This window comes from Hoplias malabaricus, chromosome X2, assembly GCF_029633855.1.
Source record: "Hoplias malabaricus isolate fHopMal1 chromosome X2, fHopMal1.hap1, whole genome shotgun sequence".
NCBI classification, from domain to species: domain Eukaryota; kingdom Metazoa; phylum Chordata; class Actinopteri; order Characiformes; family Erythrinidae; genus Hoplias; species Hoplias malabaricus.
The window spans coordinates 14,762,577-14,784,524 of record NC_089819.1 but is presented as its reverse complement, the minus strand read 5'-3'; the positions used below and the strand labels follow the sequence as shown (position 1 = coordinate 14,784,524).

At 39.2% G+C, this 21,948-nt stretch overlaps 1 protein-coding gene across 1 annotated transcript in view; it reads left to right on the top strand.

Annotated features, from left to right (window-relative positions):
* Nucleotides 1-21,948, top strand: part of LOC136676936 (collagen alpha-1(II) chain-like) — a 68,126-nt gene that overhangs the window by 23,726 nt on the left and 22,452 nt on the right. The window contains exons 4-17 of the mRNA XM_066654247.1: nt 366-558; nt 1,532-1,645; nt 2,065-2,196; nt 10,407-11,000; nt 13,074-13,118; nt 14,195-14,314; nt 17,430-17,468; nt 17,563-17,616; nt 18,435-18,488; nt 18,836-18,943; nt 20,540-20,593; nt 20,708-20,761; nt 20,986-21,030; nt 21,847-21,900. Of these exons, the coding sequence (XP_066510344.1) occupies nt 366-558; nt 1,532-1,645; nt 2,065-2,196; nt 10,407-11,000; nt 13,074-13,118; nt 14,195-14,314; nt 17,430-17,468; nt 17,563-17,616; nt 18,435-18,488; nt 18,836-18,943; nt 20,540-20,593; nt 20,708-20,761; nt 20,986-21,030; nt 21,847-21,900 (1,660 nt within the window). The remainder of the gene's footprint in view (nt 1-365; nt 559-1,531; nt 1,646-2,064; nt 2,197-10,406; nt 11,001-13,073; nt 13,119-14,194; nt 14,315-17,429; nt 17,469-17,562; nt 17,617-18,434; nt 18,489-18,835; nt 18,944-20,539; nt 20,594-20,707; nt 20,762-20,985; nt 21,031-21,846; nt 21,901-21,948) is intronic.

Here is a 21,948-nt window from a genome sequence, read left to right as displayed (position 1 = left end):
GACACTTTATGACCTGAATCTGTCAGAGATTTTGTACTTAACCTGTTTTAAACATGGTTGCCCTCACATAGGTGCTTTGATCTGTGGAGCATAAACCAGCTCATTCAGGGACTACAGAGTTATTTAGTCTTTTTTTTAACATGTGACATGAATTTTGTAGACTAAGGGTATAAAATAACATCACTCTTATAAATATTGTTTGCTACTTTGAGTGACTGATTCTTTAAGCTCTGCATATACACAGTGTTTGTTGTGGTAATTAATTATTTGCAGCCAGCATGCATAATATCTCTGTAATATAAATGTTTTATATACACTACCTTTCCTCAGACAGCACTGTATAGGAAATGTTTTGATGTGCACAGGTTTGCAGTACCTGGCCTGTCGGACTCACAGTGGCACTGGATTTCTATGGGTGTCACCTTTGAATATCTAGCTGTGTATGTGGATTGTGTCCTTGTGGAGAAAGTCAGCTGGACCTTCCCCTACATGGGCTTCACCACTGATGGCTTGCTGATGGTTGGGGGCATTCTGGAGGGGTTTGAGACACCTTTAGCTGTATGTTTTTGGAACATTTTTCATAAAACAAATTTCTAACACCTGTTGGTGAAAGATATTTGGGATTAGCTAAAAAGCACAAATAACATGCATTTCACATTGATCAGAGTTTCTATGACTCCTTCTGTTTCAGAATGTTTCACTGGTTTCCTTTGTCAAACACTGACCGTGATAAAACATGAATCTATCTGACCCTTTTAAAATATGAGTTTGAGGTGGAATGTAATCACTGTATATTTTACTCCATATGTTTCAGAGGTAGTTTACATGTGCTTTATCTGTTTAAAATGTTCAGCCAGAAGCAGCCAAGGATAAAGGCAGATTAATAAATACATGTAAAAATACATTTATGAGTGTTTTGTATAGCCAAACAAATGTAGTAATGCACATAATGTACTTGTGCTAAACCTGTGACACATTTAAAGAGTATGAAAAATTTTCTTCCCAATATGTACATAAGGCATCATTTGTTTGGAATAGTGTTCTCCATGTGAATACTGTTCTCCATGTGGCAGGTTGGGGTTCACTTTCCAAACCTTGAAAGCAAAATACACTATACTAGTAAGAATCCCTGGGTTAGACTCCTAATGTTGAATGTAATATATTTGGATTAGAGCATCTGCTGAACATCCTAAATGTAAAATGCAAATATTCTCCTGCTCTGAGACTTCAAAAACTGTATCTGAACATCATCTCACTGTGCTTCTTATGGACTGCACATACTGAGCATGTTAGTGATAACAGCATTCTTTAACATAGACAAGATTAATAGTCAAACAGCTGGCAAGGCATGCTTTATTCAACCTGAATTCTCAGGCCACTGACATTCCTAAAGCTTTACTACATGAGAGACATAATGATATCAGGTTAGCTATACATCAATGAACCAGGCTTAATAAAGTGGTGAATGATCACAGAAGCTCCCAGAAGTGATATGGGTATGTGATTTATGTCATATGTTTTGTTTTGACAGGGAGAGCTCAGACAGATGATGTTTTTAATGGGAGATGGCAGAGCTGCCAGTCATCACTGTAGCCTCCACCAGCCTGAGTGTGCATCTTCTATTCAAGCACACCACATCACCCAGGTACCAAAATATAGATGTTATATGGGAACACTTCTTTTACAAGGAAAAATTGTTTTAGAACATGCCTAAATATTATAATCTTGTCAGAAACAAGGGCACTGTACAGGTACATATTGGTTCAATAAAATAAAAAAAAATGTTTTGACAAGCGATTCCTGCTTTTGCCAGCATTCCACAGTTCATGCCACAGTTCATGCTCAGTTGGTTCGTTAATTAATTTCTGTGAGGGTACAGAAGGTATGTCACATGGGAAACTGATTCATACTGGATTAAAATCATGGATCTAATCCAAAAATAGCTACTTCACCAAGCAGGAGTTGTAGAGTTTGTATATAACTTCATTTTAAATTAATATTTTATTTTAAAAAACATTCATTTTGCTTAAAGTACATTTTGTAAAAAAATCCTTATTCCTCCAGTCTCCTCTATCACCTTCAAGCGGCCATACAGAGGGGCCAGTATTTCCCCCCGAGTCCTCCGCTGATACAGAAGACCATGCCATTACAACTACAATTCAGCTGATGCCTGACAGGCAGGAAGCAGACACAGTGGTAAGGATTCAGTAGAAATCCTTTTACAGGCTCTGAGAAATTTGCTTGCAAGTTATAGCACTTTGGGACTCATTAGTATGTAGCGTTCCAGTGTTGTGCAAGGGTTAACAATGAGGAATTGACCAGCTTTAAATGGGCAAAACCTCCCATAAAATGACAGCAGAGTTTGAAAATGGATGGAGGGATGGAAACTGAATGGATGGAAAAAAGAGATGGCCCCAGCTTCTTCTTCATTTGTCCTTGTTAAACTGTAGTAGTGTGCTATGTGGGGAGGTCTGAGACTAATGGCTGTAGTGAAAGTGGTCTCATTTTGGCTCAGTGCTGAAGCAGCGAGGGTGGGACAGAGAGGTTATAAATGTTCCATCTGAAAGGGGTGGGAGGGCACCAGTCTGGAGCGTGCTCAGTGCTGCTCTGTAGGAACTGTTCCACAGTCAGCAAATGACCTGGAAAATCATTAACTGTCTTAGGCTCTTTATAGTTCAAATCCAAACAAGGAGCACTTGCACTTGGAGCAAAAATGTGACAAAAATCTTTACTGTTACACAAAGCTGATCCTATTTATTTGGCATAGACATGATATTAAAAAGAATATCAAAATCAGGTACTATTATTTTAGCATTACAACATTTGAATGAAATATGTTTATTCTACAAGCAATGATCCCTAAAAATTGTAGCATTTCCCTCTTACATGATCCACTCGAAAGTATATACACTTATAACATTTAAATGATCTCATTTTTCAACGTCCATTGTCCATTTTATGAACACCCTGACCATATGTGAACTTTTTTAATTCATAGTATGCAAAGCAACAGATGGATAATAGTCTGTAACTGCAGTACAACAAAGTGAATCTGAATAGTCAGTGGAACTGATAAATGTGTGAGATATACAGGGGTTGGACAATGAAACTGAAACACCTGGTTTTAGAACAAAATAATTTATTAGTATGGTGTAGGGCCTCCTTTTGCGGCCAATACAGTGTCTATTCGTCTTGGGAATGACAGATACAAGTCCTGCACAGTGGTCAGAGGGATTTTAAGCTATTCTTCTTGCAGGATAGTGGCCAGGTCACTACGTGTTGCTGGTGGAGGAAAACGCTTCCTGACTCGCTCCTCCAAAACACCCCAAAGTGGCTCAATAATATTTAGATCTGGTGACTGTGCAGGCCATGGGAGATGTTCAACTTCACTTTCATGTTCATCAAACCAATCTTTCACCAGTTTTGCTGTGTGTATTGGTGCATTGTCGTCCTGATACACAGTACCGCCTTCAGGATACAATGTACCATACAAAAATACCATTGAATGCATGTGGTCTTACTGTTGCAATGTGCAATTAACGAAGATTGGCCAATTTAGCCATGAAACCTCCCATATTACATTGTGTGGAAATATTACATTGTGTGGAAATAACATTGTGTGTTTCTTCCACCTCAGACACTGAATTTACAGAATGGTCATTTTAAACAACAATGTATTGCGAGATTTGTTTTGAAATCCAAAACTAATTCTATGGCCTTACTTATAGCTATTTTATTTTTAAATCTAACAAGTGGTTTATTATTCAATTAAACAATGCAAACTGAATAATTACATAATTAATAGGCAATCTCGATGCTTCTCTTCAGTTACTGAATCAGTTCCTGTCTTAGGTTGCCTCAGAATCTGTGACTAGACTGTCTGAGATAAGGACTACACTTGATGAAATCAGAGGAAGGCAGTAATAATCTGAACTGAGATAAGACTCCTTTCAAGTGCCTCCACAAAGGAGCTTCCCTAATTGACCCACAGCACACCAAAACATCAATGTCAAGGGGGAATTTGCAGGATGTGATTTTTTGCCGTCTGTTTGTTGAGACTTGCGTTGAACATGTCCAATAACACTGTGTGTTTTCCACACAGGTGAAGAAAAGGTCGTGCTGAGGTTAACAGCTGCTTTATTGGAGCCGCTGGGTGCTGTCCTTGTCTGTGAAAGTGAAGTCTGCTTGTGCTATGTACTGGCTTCTTTAATTGGGTTGGGTTTGTGAGGCCACAGTCTGATTAGGACAGACAAATTTTACCCCTGCTGTTACTTAGGATAATGTTTGACCCTGAAGTTAAGTTGGTCACATCCTGAAAGTGACTTGTGACTGAAGTATAAAGTGGAGAAGTCATCAGACTGAATATTACATCAGGTTTTGAATGTATATGCATGATAAAGTTTCATATCACTATAAAATAGAGGTTGCTACTTTATAGTTTGAAGCACTGTGCCTTTGTTCAAAAATATAGTTAGTAACACACATTATTACACACAAAACCGCACACAATATTAGGTCTGTATCAAATAAAAGGCACAGCAGAATTAATGCATCTAGAAATTGAAAAAAGTGTGGTATATAAATAAACCTTTTCCTGTTATATATATATATATATATATATATTCCACTGACTATTCAGGTGCACTTTGTAGTACTACAGTTACAGACCATCTGTTGCTTTGCATACTATGTTAGCCCCCTTTCATCCAGTTTCTCAATAAAAAATAGATAAATATATAGAAATTAAATATAAAAAATAAAATAGATAAATAGAACTAAAAAGTTCACATATGGTCAGGCAGTTCATAAAATGGACAATAAATGTTGAAAAAGGAGATCATGTAAATGATTTAGCTGATTGGTGAATGTAGTTTCACCTAAGAGGGAAATACTACAAGACAACATCCCTAATTTCAGAGGTCACATAGAGCAAGTTCAGACAAATGTGTTCTAACCCTCTTCTCTCTGGCATTTTAGAATCCTCAGTTCCTTCACTGTCAGGGATGATGTGGACAGTAGCTTCATATTTATAGCTGATGATCAATGGGAATCCTGTAAAGTGTTCCACTGAGCAAGGACAGTTCCTATACATCACCCCACCCCCTCTCTTTCTCTCTCTCTCTTTTATTTCCTCCACTAATAAAGCAGGGATGTGATAGTGCTGTTCATCTATGAGACACAGTAATTATAGCCGAGTGAAGGGATCTCTGGGAGTTCAGCTCCAGTTTTGTATCAGAGTCCTGGCAGAGATGTCTGTCATCAGAATTCACTGTTCTGACAGAAGTTAGACATGTAATTAAGATCTCTCTGCTGTAATTTAATGCTCTAAAATAAGCCAGATTTCATAAACTTAAATATAAATATGGAAGAAGTGTCAGGGGTTTTACTCTCTGACCAGTGTTTTCCCACACTTAAGCCCATATATAAACACATACACACACTCTCACACACACATATGCTGCAGGTTAGAATAAGGTCACCATACATTGTAATAAGCATTGGCTAGAGTGATATAATGACCCCCATAATTGGAATTGGAGCTGTGAAACTTAATTCTCTGATGTGAGAGAACTCTATTCAGTACCTTAGGGATAAGAGTGATGGTGACGTACCTGACCTCACTACTCCTCTCTGAAGTTAACACTATGTAGTATTTTTCCTTTAAAAGCACAGCTTCAAAATCATTGTGATGCTCTATAGTCGAATCCTCACAACAGTGTTGCAACGTCTGTTGTAAAATCTAGGTGATATTCCTGGTAATGGCAGCTAATTTGTGTAAAAATGTGGAATAAAAATGTAGATGTTGAAGAGGAGCATGTGTGGAAAGACTGAAACTCTTGATAATAAAGATGGAAGTGTATTAGTTGGAAGTCTTTCATCCCCCCAACAACCCCCACCACTCCTTGTCTGTAAAAAAAAACGTGAAAACCTAAGAAACAGAGTCCCACAGAGCACTTCAGAAACAAACCCTTCCTCTGTAATGCATCTCCCTGACTCAACCCCGTAACTATGGCAACCATGACCGCTAATCCTTCCTGTTTTAACAACCTCGTGGTCATTCCGTGTCCCACAGCTTTTTGATTCTATTAGCTGGGGGTCTAGCAAGCAATGATTCGTTTTGAATCAAACCAACTTCCCTGAGCTCCTCTGAGCTTGTTTGTGGAACATTGCAGTGATACTCACTGACGCTGCGACTTTGGCTTCATAAATCGCTTCTTCTTCTGTGGTTACTGTGTCAGTTGATGACTTTTAAGAGTTTTGTAGTTCGTCCAGCTTTTCATGGTTTCACTCAGTCCTTGAAGTTCTACATCTTATGATGGAGTTTCTGATTAAATGCCATCACTTTAAAGCTCTGATCTGGTTTTGCAGTTCCATTTTCCTCAGCAGTCTCTCCCATTACTGAAGACTTGAGAATATTCAGAGTAATACACTGTATACACTGTACACTTGTCGACAGCCCTTAATATCAGCAGAGTCAGCATGCATGGTTGTATTGTCTCTGTAGAACAGTACTGACCAATAAAATGGGATACAATGTCACAGTGTCACAATGCCCAAAGCCAGGTTACCGCTATAGAGATGTAAAGCTCAAAGTTTGGTTTTGGAGAAGTTTAACTGTGTTCTCTGGAGTGATGGATGAATCATCTGTTATTTTGAGATGGATTGGAGTGGTGTCTCTGATCCAGTAATTATAAGCCAATATGAGTACTTGACTTCACTGATGTTCCTTTGGCTGAATTCAGTCAAATACTTATAGGACTGGTGCAGGCTATAGCCATGGTCTAGCCTAAAAACTGGATTAAAAGAGTAGTATTGAGTGATCCTCTGTGTGGAGGTGCTGTGTGTTGAGTAAGTGCCTGAAACCTCACTGTTTGGGTGTGTTGGATTTGGTTCTGGGTCCTGAGCCCTGATGTGGGCGTGTATGGGAGGTTCCTGTTTGGACAGAACTAGTAGAGAATCAGGAGTGGGAGCCGCACTGGGTGGATGCTATATAAAGTGATGCAGTGTTTGAATGTCCTTTAGTCATGCAGTGCCATGCTGGGCTTACCTGCTGCCTGATTCTGGGACTGTTTCAGTTGGGTCTGCACGTGGAGGGGCAACAGAAACCTGAGGTAGGCCACGTTGTCTTTTAAAAAGAGTAATATTTGACAACGCTACCCACATGAAGAAGGTTTGGCTTATAATGTACTAACCTGTTTTATGAGTTTTGTAATATTGATGATGCACAGGGCTGCAATTCAATGATTCAAAGGATGGCTTTAATAAATTATTAGGGACAGGTTCGGAAGTATAATCAGGGGCTGCCTTCGATGTCCTTTATTCCTAGTCACAATGGAGTTAGAAAAAAATGTCTTAATTGAACACAATTCAAGGCCTGGAAGACCACCAAAACGTAATGTTTTCATCTTTAAGAGGAGAATAACTAGCTCCACTGTTGATCCACATCCTGTGAGTAGGCAAGTCAAGAAGCCATTAGTTTGTAAAGGAAACAGATAAAAAAATTACTTGTGCCAGACCATGTTCCTGCATGTGGCCATTTTGACTGGAACTGAAATAAAAGCTGATATAATAAGTATAGGACATTTACTTTGCTCTCAGGTATAGATTTTTAAATGTGTATATGTAATATTAATGACAGCTTTAGTTTTATTTTTTCCATTGTCTGTTGTAAAGGGCAAAGATGTTAAATATGGGGGCATTTTTGCCTCTTGTCCTTTACCTCAGATGATGCAGATGTAGATATATTGGTTAATCAGAGGGTTCATGTGATCCAAAAAGGGGAGATGATTTAGGATTTTAAAGGAACATGCATCCACTGAGCCTCTGTCATTGCTACTCTGGTCTCAGCACTGCATAAACTGCACTATGTAACTTCAAGGAAATTGTAAATAGTAGTATAAATGCAACATTATATTTGCTCCGTGTATTGCAAGTCTTTTTGGTTGTTTAAATTAGTCAGGGTCTGTTGAGGATACTCCAGGGCTGCTAGAGTTGTGACTGTATGTTTGTTTGTCTACCTACTAAGGGTATATTAGACTCCTATAAAAATATAGTGTAGGGCTTCTTTTCTAACATAGCCTTATGACTAAATGCCTTGTACAGATGAATGTGCACAAGTTATTCATAATTCTGCAATGCTGGTATTGGTGCAGCAGCCACTGTAAAGATAATGAGCAGTTGTACAGGCCTGAAAGGAGAGCTTCAGAGGTGACTAAATAAATTAAAATGTATAAAATAAATTATAATTTATAATATGAATTCTAATAAAAGAAATTATTTGGTTACTCCACTAATCAGCTTCCATTAGTGGTTCCCATTATTGATTCATGTTTTTTACTCAAGACTCAACCATGTGAGTCATCTGAGACTCAATCATGTGGTGGTATTTTTCTTTTTTCTTTTTCCTTTAAAAGGTTGAAAGGTCTTTGCCCAGCTGCATATTCAAAAATGACCACGGAGATCACCTTCAAGCCTGTGTCTTAGAGAGGATTTATGGAGCAGCACATTATTACTGTCAGCACAACCATGCTGAATGCAGATCATATTCTGCTCTAGGCGAGAAACTCATGGCAATCTATCATTGTGCAATCACACAAAGCCTGCAGTCAGGCAAACTGGACTGACCTCAGCTCTACATTTGGTGATAAGTTTTCCTGTTGGCACTTTAACAAAATATAAGTTGTTAATTTCACCTTTTTTTTCTGCAAAAGTGTATGTCATTGTTTCTCTTTGCATGCGTCCTAGTAGTTGCTCCCCTGACTGAATGGAAAACTGGTATTCTTAATTTTGCCCATAATCCTGTAGTCATTTTAAATCTGACACAGTTGGCTCTCCTTGTGTAACTCTGTATTGAACTGCTAGTGAGCAATGAGTGGTAAGAGGAAATGGATAAGAACCTCTTACTATGTAAACAGTTCACACCTCTGCCCTAGGGTTGTTATGATGCTACAAGTTAACAGCTAGTCATGGGGCATGAAATCTTAAAATGTCTTTTTATATTAGCCTTGTAGGTCCAGTGAAAACCTTAAAGAAGCAATTTTGATTGATGCGTTAATGACCGAATTAAATACCTGGCACAGAATCCTGACCCTTCCTTGTGAACCCAGACTATTTTGTACCTCATATAATGTGATTATTGTTTAATCCTCAAAGGCATCTCATTTACACTCAGTTCTGGTTGTTGTCCAAATATCCCACCATGATTTTATTAGCTGATTTATAATGAAAAGTGTCAAAGCAATTTTATACTTCTACAGGAGCCAGCTTCAATTAGTTGGAGTGACCGTGTCACCTCTAAGGAGATTGAGTGTCTGTTTCTTCTGAGGCGGCCTCTCTGCAGTGTTAGTGCCTGATTACGTTCACTCTGAGGCTTATTGTTTACTGGAGGAGAAAGACTCACTTTAATGGAGACAGCCGGTCTGTGCTTGGAGTCATATTTTGGCCACTGACCAAATCATGGTCTTTTAATAGTCTTTGGTCTTTTTCATAAAAAGACCAAATATTGTTTTACCCTTCAAGCAAATTTAAAAACATGAATTTCCCTGAAGAGTTCCAATAGTTTGTATTTCTGAATTCAGCTGCGTTATGGTGCACCTTTGTGGACACAGATGTTCAGTTGTGCAAACACAGCTTGTATAATCTCCATAGACAAGCATGAAATGAAATAGGATGCTTTGGAGAAGTTGAACATGAGCTTAATGGTCATCCCCAGTGCCAAATATCAGTTAAAGAGGTTTATGGGCCTTCTGCATTGGGCTGTGGAGCAGTAGAACTGCATTCTCTGGAAGTAATGGAGCACCATTCACTACCTTTGGGTTAAGTTGGAGTGATGTCTGTGATACAAAAAAAAACATTCAAAATCACTTCCTGACCTCACAGATGCTCTTGTGGTTGAATGTAATCAAATCACTGTTGTATGTTCTTTACATTTCAGTGTGGATTAGTTTGTATTTAGGGCGGCAGGGTGGAGAAGCAGGTAGTGTCGCAGTCACACAGCTCCAGGCACCTGGGGTTGTGGGTTCAAGTCCCGCTCCAGGTGACTGTCTGTGAAGAGTTTGGTGTGTTCTCCCCGTGTCCATGTGGGTTTCCTTCAGGTGCTCCAGTTTCTTCCCACTGTCCAAAAACACAGGTTGGTAGGTGGATTGGCGACTCAAAAGTGTCTGTAGGTGTGAGTGTGTATTCTTGCCTTGCATCCCAATAATTCTGAGTAGGCTCTAGACCCACTGTGACTCTGGATACGTGGTTACAGATAGTGAATTAATGATGGTTTGTATTTAGGGGTTGTAAAGAAAGGCTCGTGCAAGACATAAATAAACATACTTCTTCTTTATTTAGGTATTCCTGTGATTTCTTTCATAGAATGTATGACTTCCAGAGTTGATAAAATGCTTCTTCTCTCCTTACAGGATGTTGTGAAGGGTGAAGCAAAGACTTCCTCCCATTCTCAGAGGGGTGACGTTAATGGATATCAGGTGGTGGAGGAAAAAGATCAGCTCAAATCCCCTCACACCACATCTCATGCCGGAACTAAGGACAACACTCACAAGAAGGACCAGTCCACCAGCGATAAAGAAGGACCAGTCCACACAGCGGAGAGCCTGCTCTTGTCCAAAAAGAAAACAAAGTGGCTAGATGATATTTTGGATGTAGTTCCTGTAAAACCCTCATGGGACATCACTGACCTGGATTCTAAACCTGACGGAAGGCATGAAATGGAGAGGCTCGTACATCCTGAGTTCCGTGACTTAAACTTCATGGAGGAGAACCTGTTACCCTCTGTGTGGGCAAACATCACCACTGGCTTCACAAGTAACACTCGGACTGCCACAGACACCCAGAAAAGCCTTCAGAGGCCTTGGGACCACAGAGGATCTGGCTCAGAGCACCCAAACACAGCCAAGAACTCACATAAACATGGTGATGTAATACTAGGCTCTGATGGGAGGAGGTACCAACTGCTGAAAGGACCTCAAGGACCTGTTGGGCCTCTGGGGAAAAGAGTGAGTAACACCACAGACTCAAATGTTGACTAAATATTAACACCACAGAGCTGAAGATAAATGAAGAGGCACTGGGGTAACATTAGATGGAGGCAGTATTTAGTTTCATTTACAGTTATGTGTACTTTAGCCTGAGGGACTTGGCGAGAAAAGTTTATTTAGATTTTTCGGTGCAATTTTGCAGTTGCAACAAAAACACAATTAAAAATTAAATGAACATTAGGTTGTATTTCTACCTGAAATGACAGCTTCAAAATCATTGTAATGCTTCACTGAAGTGTAGTAGGGAAAATAGAGCTTCTGTCTTTGCTTCCCCAGGTTCAGGACTGCAGAAATTGCATGATGTAACTGTACTGGGAGCTCAGGAGTAACAATACCAATGTATAATATAAGCCTGGATCTGCTGTTGGGCAGTGGTCATTTAAGGGGTTAAGCAATTTATGAAAACCTGAGGTACTTTTCAAATGGTGGCCAAATTTGTGACCACAGTATGGTAAATGTAGCAGAAAAATCTCATAGCAGTGAAACTGTATATGCTCACTGTGTAGGCAGTACTCCTAGTTGCTGTAAGTTTGATTATTGGTGCTTCTGAGGTGCATGATTTCCCAGGTCATATATATTATGAATGTTTGTGAAAATGTTTTCCTCTGCTGGTTAAAAGCTGGATTTATAATAATAATATTACAGTATCACTCTGCTGCTTGAGCCCTGCTGTACAGTATGGTGGGACTGAAACAAGTGGCCATTTAGTTTGGTAGTGGGTTGATGTGCATGGTATGCGAAATATTTATTATCTCTTTGGGGATTTATATTAGCTGTTATTTGCCTGTCCGTCAGTGCTCATGCCACTGAACCAGGTCAGGCTCAAAACCAGTAAAACAACCTTCATTTGTCTTTCTGTTATATACACAAAGCACTTGCATCCCTCAGCCATGTCTAATTGCTGGTTTAGTGTTATTTCTAGTATGTTTTGACTCTAGTTGCTTCGATTTCATTTTTTATATGCAAGTGTATTTTTTTCAGTAATATTTTGGCTTGGAAGATAGCAAGTTATATATGGGATACATTTTCATCTTTCAATTTTCACTCTATAAATGGAATCAAGAGAAATTCAGTCCTGATGCTTTTGCCCCACAAAGCCAAGAGACACAGCCACAGATACTTACATTTGCCGTTCACCAAATTATAGGCCTTACCATGAATATTTACGAAACATGTGACTCATCTTGCCTTTCTGCCTCTAAACAGATCGAATGACAGACTTAGTGAACGGCCTTTTTTGCCAGTGCTTATAGACTGCAATTCAAACCTGAGATTCATTCGTCTAAACACATGCCTCAATAATATTGTCATTAGAGTTTAGTAAGTTCACATTCTCCTGTAGGAAATTTCAAACTGCCCCACTGTGTGAGTTTTTTGTTTAAAGGAGCATACTTATATTCATTCATTCATCCATTCATTATCTGTAACCGCTTATCCAGTTCAGGGTCGCGGTGGGTCCAGAGCCTACCTTGAATCATTGGGCACAAGGCAGGAATACACCCTGCAGGGAGCGCCAGTCCTTCACAGGGCAACACACACACATTCACTCACACCTACAGACACTTTTGAGTCGCCAATCCAACTACAAATGTGTGTTTTTGGACTGTGGGAGGAAACCAGAGCACCCAGAGGAAACCCACGCAGATACAGGGAGAACACACCAAACTCCTCACACACAGTCACCCGGAGTGGGATCAGGCTCCTGGAGCTGTGTGACTGCGACACTATCTGCTGCACCACCGTGCCGCCCCATACTCATTTTACCACAAGAAATAGCACATAATTGTTTAAGAAATTGAGCATATATTATATATACTTTTTTCAGTGGAATTCCAGCTCACATGAGATGAAACATCATATTGTATCCCTGAATGAAACAGTTAACGCTCCATTGAGCAGGTCATGAAAATAGATTCCATTCGATTGTGTGTTAGTAGAATGGCTTTTTCATAATGTGCAGAAAATGGCTGATTGTTCCTTTACTTTAGTTCATGACCATATGACCTCTCAAATCTTGTTGTTTCTCCATAGGGCTGTGCTGGGACCAGAGGATATATTGGATTTAAGGGTGAAAAGGTGAGAATAAACATAATGAGGTGATGATGGTTTCCCAGACAAGGATTAAGCCTAGTTCTGGACTACACAGCATTCTGTATTGTGATTTTACATTAAATCCACATGGAATAATCCTGGAAGTTTTTCAACCAAACTGGTTGGAAAGAATACCATGAAATATCAATTACGACTGAATACTGAATGCACTGTGCTGATTATATTCAATAACATGATCCCCTATAATATCTTAAAAATAATATTTTGACAATACCTTTGGATTAAATTTAGAATAGCATTGGATATGGTCAATTAGAAATTCTTTTCACATTAGGAATTTTCGATTAAACGACACGTCAAACATCAAAATCCTAGTATCAGTGTCTTAATGTATACAGAATGTTACAGTATTTTTTCAACCAACCCTCAAGACAACTCTGTAACACAAAGATAGATAAGTGATGTGCACGGACAGTGCCGTAAACAAAACTAGAGACATGGAAGGTGAGGATTGTTCCGGTTGACTTTTGCTCTCAGCATGAAAGCCAGACCCCACTGTAATGGAAGAGTAGGAGGTAATGTGTTGGTGGAGGGATGCAGAGTTTTTGTAACAGGAAACAGAAGGGAGAGAGCAGGATTTATAGCGCCTTTAATGTGTAGGGGGAGGCATTTCGGGCGTGGTCCTTTACCCAACCATAAATTATTTAATAACTCCTTTTAATATGTTTGTTGGAAAAGATTAGGTTGAGAGCTCTAGAAAGATTAGACAATGTCATAACAAAGTTGTTGTTAGAATTTTTCTAGTGTCCTTTACATTACTCAGGACTGAAAAGCAATATGGTAGTTGTGTTATCATGTTATTGAACACTATGTTGGTTACATATTGCCACAATGAATTTTAAATGAAAGTGTTTTGCACAGACATTTCACAGAATAGCGGTGCTGCCCAGTTGTCTTTTCTTATAAGAACATTTAGAATCAGCTGAGTTTCTGATTGTTTCTAAGTACAGGACATGCATTAAATAATGAATGAATCAACTGCAACAGATGTGTCAGACAGAGGTTAAAAATACACTTTAATCTCTCTTATATTTCTGAAGGGCTCTCAAGGTGAAAGAGGACGAGACGGACCAAGGGGGGTGCCAGGACCTCCCGGCCCAGCAGGATTGCCTACAATTTACCTGTGGAGAAACACACATGAGGACTGGGCTGCGTTCAGGGTAGGCTTTACCTCTTTGTTCCTCTGGCCGTAACATGCAGAACCAGATAGAATAAGGGTCATGGCAACAATCTCAGTCCAGTGTTAGAAACTCACAGTTGAGCCAAGATAAAGTTACGCTTTAAACCCCTGTGTAGTCAAAACTTCTGAAAAAAGCTCATGATCTCCTGTTCCACATTACACATGGAGCCACCGCCCTGTGGGCCACGCAGCAGAATGACTGAGCCATGGCTGCGTCCCCACTGGACTCTGCACTCCTCTATTACCGACTGTAAATTTGAACTTTTGCTGAGGCTGCAGGCCTGGCCTTCACTACATGCAAGTAACTGGAAACAGTTGTACATGTTTTGGATAGTGAATGTATTGTATGCATATTGTCAAGTCTCCTTTTCCTGAGTAGTTCTGACGCTCAGTGGAAGTGGTGGTCTGAGCTCATTTGGCACCTCAGGTGAGATCATATAAGTGGACATCCTGTGCTCAAACAGATTAATTTGTCGCTGGCTATATTTCATGAAAATGTTCAGCTGGATTAGAGACAGCATGGTTTTTAACTGTAGCTCAGCTGTATAAGGCGCCCATGTATTCTGGGAAACAAATGTCCCTCGCTTTTGGAAAAAAAAAGATTTTTTTATATTATAAAAATTACACACTGCCAGGTTAGCAGCACACAATAAACCGTATCATAGATTGATGTGGAGAACAGTGGTAGTCTGACAAAAATATGTTGTGCGACACATTTGTGGGCAGATGGTAGATGTTTAGAAAGTTTAGACCAGGAGGTTTAAAGATCTTAAATAAATAAAATAATTAAAGCTTCCTAAACCCTTATTTCGTGTTATCCAATGTAAGTGTAAACACACAGAGAGTGAAGAACACTCAGAGAACTGAAGTGGTAAGTAATGATAGGAATAAGGATTAGTGCTACTTGTGTAACAATTCACATCTCTGCTTTTTATATTGAAAGTGTTTTGTGATAAAAAAATATACATGTAGAAATCATGGACCGTAGATTGACACATGAACAACAAGGGGACAGAGTCAATTGGGGTGCATTTTGATTTGATTACTTACATGAAATGATTGCTGTAAAGTGCTTCAATATGGAACATATGTGGAGAAAAGTATATTTTGCCATTATTTAGGAGAACACTAAAGTCAGCCTATGTTATGATAATTATGCTTTTGGCAGATATGCTCAGTGTACTTGCCAGTGCAAACTGCATGAGGTCACCTTTATATAAGATCGGCTTGTGCTGTAAGATGGTTCTGAGAACACAAAGAGCTTTACCAACAAAAGCACCATCCCTGGCCCTTTAGATTCCAGCATGAACTTTTCAGGGTTTTATGGAATAGGCTTTGAGTAGCCTCACTTGGCTTGTTCACTGAGATCTATTTCAGGGTTGACTTGCATAATGTGTCCTGTCTCTGTGTGTGTGTGTGTGTTCTGTTTAGAAGGCTATGGTTGGTTGGTATTGTGGCAGGTCCAAATGTTCAGCAGAAATTAAGACTAATTTTTCATTGGAGGATAGTAAACCAAGCCTGAGTGTTCCCAAGGTCCTTATGTAGGAAAGTCTTTCCATTTGGTGGCCACATTGGCAGTGCCCCCTGGCAGTTATTTCCACTCATGAAAGAACAAGCTCCTATATTTTTAAACTTGAATTTAAAAGACATTGTTTATAAATAATATCTGCAGTAACTGGTCAAATTGGACAAAATCAAATAGAATCATGGATTATGTGAATAATTTGTAGTGTTTAGCTCATATAACACAAGAAATATGACTTCATTGAAATCATCTCATTGTTATCTTTTTGTAATGAAACATTTAACAGTTGGTCAATGTTCTCTAAGCTCTGACAGTGTCAAATATTCCTGGTATGATATTACAATAGTGAGAGGGTGCATCATTGGGAGGAGAATAGATTTTTCATTGGAGGCAATGGCTTTCATAGTGGCAATGACCACTATATATTGCGATATATACCATCATAATTCCTGCCCTACTCTTACCCTTCTCTGTACAATAAATATCAATGTAGTAGGTGTAATCTGCCCTGATATTGCTTCATCATCATCAAACTCAATGTTTTCTCAAAAGTCCGTTTTCTGAAAGGCCCTTGTGAGGACCCTGTGGGCTTTGACAGATGTGTAGACCTCCTCGTAGCCCCGAGGGTCAGCTGGGTGAGGTCTAGCTCCCCTGCCCTGTCTGAAGCTCACCTTCACTGGCCGCCGGCGCCCTGCAGCCCAATTGAAACCGAGCCAAAATAAACATTGTGTGAGACAGGGGCAACTTGGGCGGTTTAATAAGCTGACCGCTGGACTGTGTGTGCCTCTGTGTGTGAGGTGGTGAACTCCACTTCCTCAGACCACACTGCACAGAGACTCTCTACACTGTCCTCCGTCTGTTATCTCCTACCTGAGCAGCAAGCCAGGCCTCTCCTGTTTACTCTGCCCATTTAACCTAATATATACATTAAAGCAAATGCTGTAAGAAGTTGTATATAAAATAAACCCTTGAGCAAACACTCTTAGATTGTACCAGAGGAAAGAGCTAAGTCATGCTGTAAATTTACATGTTCTTACTGTAGCTAACCTTGGCAATGTTGTATAGTAGTGTGCAAAAGTATATATGTATATGCAAAAGTCTGTAAAAGTATATATAGTAATATATGTGCATAAGCGAATTAGCAGTTTCAGTTATTTTAAGGTATCCTAATTTCTGACATTAAACTGTTAAAACACAGCTTGTATAATCTCCATGAGGCTAAGATCAACAAGCTCAGAGCTGAGTGCTCGTCAAAGGCTTGTAGTGCCTCCCAGCTTTAGGCTGTGAAACAGCATTTGTTGAACAACAGGGAAATGATTCAAAGTGATGTTTGTGATCCAAAACGAATCATCAGACATCAGTACCAGATTTCAATACTGTCTATATGACTAACTATGACTAGCCTTTTCAGAACAGTAGAGGCTGTTCTGGTTAAAAAGGTCCAAAGCCACTGAAGTAGACTATGGAAATCTAATTTATAAAAAGGTCTTTAAATGATGCACTGCATGCCAAAAAAACCTACATACTTTTTATTTAAATTGCATTTAATTATTCATTTATTTTTTTGCAGAGAACTTCATATTACCACTTGCTGGCGGCAGGCTGGCCTGTAAGTAAACAAGCCTGGGATAAGTTTTTACATTGGTACACCTCTGTTACTGGGTGATGTCATTCAAATAGTAATTCTCTGTATTTATTCACAGAGAGCGGTTGGGCCTCCTGGACAAATGGGGGAGATGGGGAGACCCGGACCACCTGTGAGTGTGCACTTACACAAAAGAACAAAAAGGAGCGAAGTTTTACATTTATATTGAATTTAGCATTGATACCCACTATTCCTCACCAAGAAATAATAGAGAGTGATGTTTGTAGTGTTAATGTTATTGACTTTTGTGCTGATATTAAATTTAGCATTTTTGATATTTCAGAAGGCGGATATGCTAGAATATGCAGATGAGCCCTCTAACAATCACTAAATATTTCATTTTGAGCAACCTTACCCTAACCAAAAAGCCCTTTTGGACATAAATTGTTAGTGTTAACCGGTATAGATACACAATCATTTATCATTCTGTAATAGTATAAATCTATTGTGGGCTAAGCATTTTATTTACTATTAAATGTTTAAATGTTTATATTGTAGCATGTAAACATGCATGTCAGTCTTCAGACTGGAAGTGGAAACACAACTAAGTGTCTTGCAAGATTTGTTGAATATTAATAATGACATTATTAATATATCTAATATATGTTTATTTTGCATTCAATTTTGCTAAAGAAAAGGATGGTAATAAAATATAAATTGCATTAGATGAGACAGGCAGTGTCCTTTTGGGAAATAATCTTCAGCCAAATGTAATACATCACAGTATATGTGGTAATTTGTCTTACCACAATATATAGCACATCCAAGTTTTTAAATATTGTACTATTGAGGGACACAATTGTGATGATATTATTGTGTTGTTGGGCCTGTACCAATTCACACATCATGTTAGACATCTTCAAATGTGTTCTTAATTTCCTTATTATGACAGAGCCAAGGATTGCAGTCATTTTTTGTTCTATTACACAGGGGATTCCTGGAGACCCTGGAGAGAGGGGAGCACCAGGGCACCATGGTGACATGGTAATCTGCCTCAATCTGTCACGTACATATTCTGGCTAGTGAGGGTGATATGATAAAACATATACTTTCTTTTATTGTTCTTCTATAATTTTGACATCCCTTGTCATATAATGTATATAAAACTATTAAAATGTTATTGCTAGAAGACTAGCTATGTTACAATAAGCTTAGTAGAACACTGGGTGCTATTATTAACAACTGGATTGGGTTTTGGGCATGCAGTGCACAGTATAGTTTAACATTAGAAAAAAAGCTTGATAGAGTTATTTAAGCAAGAATTCAACAAAATTATATGGAACATATGCCCAGAAATGTTACTGGAGTTGAAAACAAATCTTTTCTGATAGGGCGATCTGGGGCCGAAGGGTGTCAGAGGCCGGACAGGAAGATCAGGACGAGATGGAGAGAATGGATTGGATGGAGAAGCAGGCCCTCCTGGAATATCTGGTCTACAGGTGAGGAACCACCCAAATCCATATTACACCTACCAGACACACTATGTGTTTGGTGGTGGGTCATGTCAATTAGGGTAAGATTGGCGCGCTCTCGCTGATGTAGCGGGGTGTTCAGAATCACCTGGGTGGGCGGAGCTTAACTTAAGCAGCCTGTGACTGTCTAGATCCTGACCCCCATCAAACGTCAAAAGCGAGAAACTTCTGGAGGCGAAAGCGAGACTGAGAGAAGCACAACCGAGAAATGGTGGAATGAACACGAAGACATATTCTTCAAGAATATCAAACTCAAAATAGATGATTATATACAGAAATATTTACAAACCTGTTTTTATAACTCTGAATATTAATGACAGTTTTCTCAATTACAAAATTACATTTATTGGTTATGGATTCTGTCTTTTGGTTCTGGAAATGTAGAACCTATTTTGATGCCATGCAATAGTTCCTGTAGGTGTAATGTGTAGGTAGGTGTTCCAGTATTTTAGTCCATATAGTGTACATAAACATATACACCTGTATCAAAAAGATGAGCAAGTATCTGCATGAGGTTCAGTGCCATCAACTTTTCTTTCCAAATTACTAAGTTCTTAAAAATAAATGGTTATTTGAAAACCATTAAACCATTAAACAAACAAACAAAAAAACAAAAAACAGATTTGGCTCCCCAAAGTAGAGGTTTGCATTCCTGCAGAATGTGTGTGTGAGTGAGATAGTTTGATCAAAATACCACAATGAGGGCAGCAGGTAGTGTCGCAGTCACACAGCTCCAGGGACCTGGAGGTTGTGGGTTCGATTCCCGCTCCGGGTGACTGTCTGTGAGGAGTTGGTGTGTTCTCCCCGTGTCCGCGTGGGTTTCCTCCGGGTGCTCCGGTTTCCTCCCACAGTCCAAAAACACACGTTGGTAGGTGGACTGGCGACTCAAAAAGTGTCCATAGGTCTGTTTCCATCTGTGTTGCCCTGTGAAAGACTGGTGCCCCCTCCAGGGTGTATTCCTGCCTTGCGCCCAATGATTCCAGGTAGGCTCTGGACCCACCGTGACCCTGAACTGGATAAGCGGTTACAGATAATGAATGAATTAATAAAAAAAATACCACAAGGATCAAACACCACAGAAGCGTTCTTCCCATGTCCAAACAGCACTGTTCAGAATGACCAGTTTCAGCACCTGTTCCTTTAAATAAGAATAAGAAGTAAGAACAAGCCACAGCTCAGTTCAGCGCTAGAGCCCTGGAGTGAGGAGCAAGTAGCTCTGGTTTTTAGGGCATTTTCTCTTGGTTCTCTTTCTTCTGTTTTGTTTTAACCATATTTGAGCCGTATTGTAATTTCTCAACACTTGTTGTGTTTGTTTGCTTTAACCTCATTTTTGTGCTCTCACATAAATGTGGGTCCAAACTGTATATAGTCCCTCTGGGGTGGGAAAGTTTAAATTACACAGGGTGCAGCACAAAATCAGAACAGCTTGCTTTATCCCATTTATGATCTTGTTTAATAATTTGTGTGTTGGTAAGCTCCAGCTACCCAAATTTGAAAATGCAACTGAAAAAGTCATTTTTCCCCTCATATTTTCTTTGAATGAAAATTGTATTGTTCTTCTAGGGTCCTCGTGGAGATAAAGGAGACTCAGCGCCCCCTGGAGACAAAGGAGATCAGGTTAATAATTTTAGCTCATTATGTGCATTTCTTCAAGTAGAATTCTAAAAAAGTTGTGCATTTGAAGGTCAATATCTTGTTTTGTTCATACAATTAATTCATTCAACCCCCTAGGGTTTCCCAGGGGCACCAGGGCCTAGTGGAGACAAAGGAGACCCCGGACAGAAGGTCAGTTCATCCCAGCTTTCATTGAGCGCTTTCATAACGCACTATAATATAGCGCCATAGTTGCATCTAGGAAATACAAAAAGGAGGTATATACTGCCACCTCGTGGATTCATAAATGACTTTCAGTTCTTTCTGTATGAAATGGCAGATCGCATGGTAAATAACGTTCATGATAAGCTACTGGTTATTTGTAATTATTACATTCAATGAATTTTCTGTTTTAGGGCTCAAAGGGAGAAGACGGGTTCTCTGGGCTTGTTGGTCCTCCAGTAAGTAAAGCTAAGCTAACTGGGGACTTCTTTTTTGGCGAAAGAATTTGCCTATACTAACTCATATCATTAAAATAATCTATGTACCCAAAAGTTTGTGAATGATCTCACTGTCCACCTATTATTTACACAGATGGTCAATTGTTACAAACACTGCTTGCATAATCTCCATAGAAAAGCATGGCATGAAACTAGAATTCTCTACAGCAGTTGTACATGAGTCAATAATCTTTAACAATTGGTGCATTCAGCTGTGAAACCGTATTCTCTGGAGCGATGGGGTAACATCTAATAATTTGGAATGAGTTGGAGTGGAGTTTGGAGTCCTAAACTAATCATCCAACATCAGTACCTGACTTTACTACTGGTTTATGACTGAATGCCAATAAATCCTCACAACCGTGTTTCAATATTCAGTCTAAAGGTGTCCCAATAGAGTGGAAGATTCACTACAGCAAAGGGGACAAACTAACTGTTCATATCCTATATTACAGAAGAATTATTCATTCATTCATTCATTATCTGTAACTGCTTATCCAATTCAGGGTCAGGTTACAGAAGAATTATTTGAGAGATAATGAGAGATGTCCACAAACCTTTGGTCATATAGTATATTTTTCTGATTTAATTTGCTTTACTGTTTTTCTCTTCGCTGTAAGCTCAGTATCTTAATAAACATGATATTCACTGTGATCCCTCCTCTATTGTTCTGTTCCTCTTTTAACCAATCATTTCATTTGATACTTTTTTGTTCTTGAAACCTGTGTGTGTGTGTGTGTGTGTGTGTGTGTTGTCTCTCTGTTTTCTTCAAATGAGGGCCCTACTGGTTTAAGAGGAGTCGAGGGGATTCCTGGACCACCCGGACCTGAGGTGTGCTCTTAGTGCTATCTGTTGGAAAATCAAAAATATAGTGTTTGC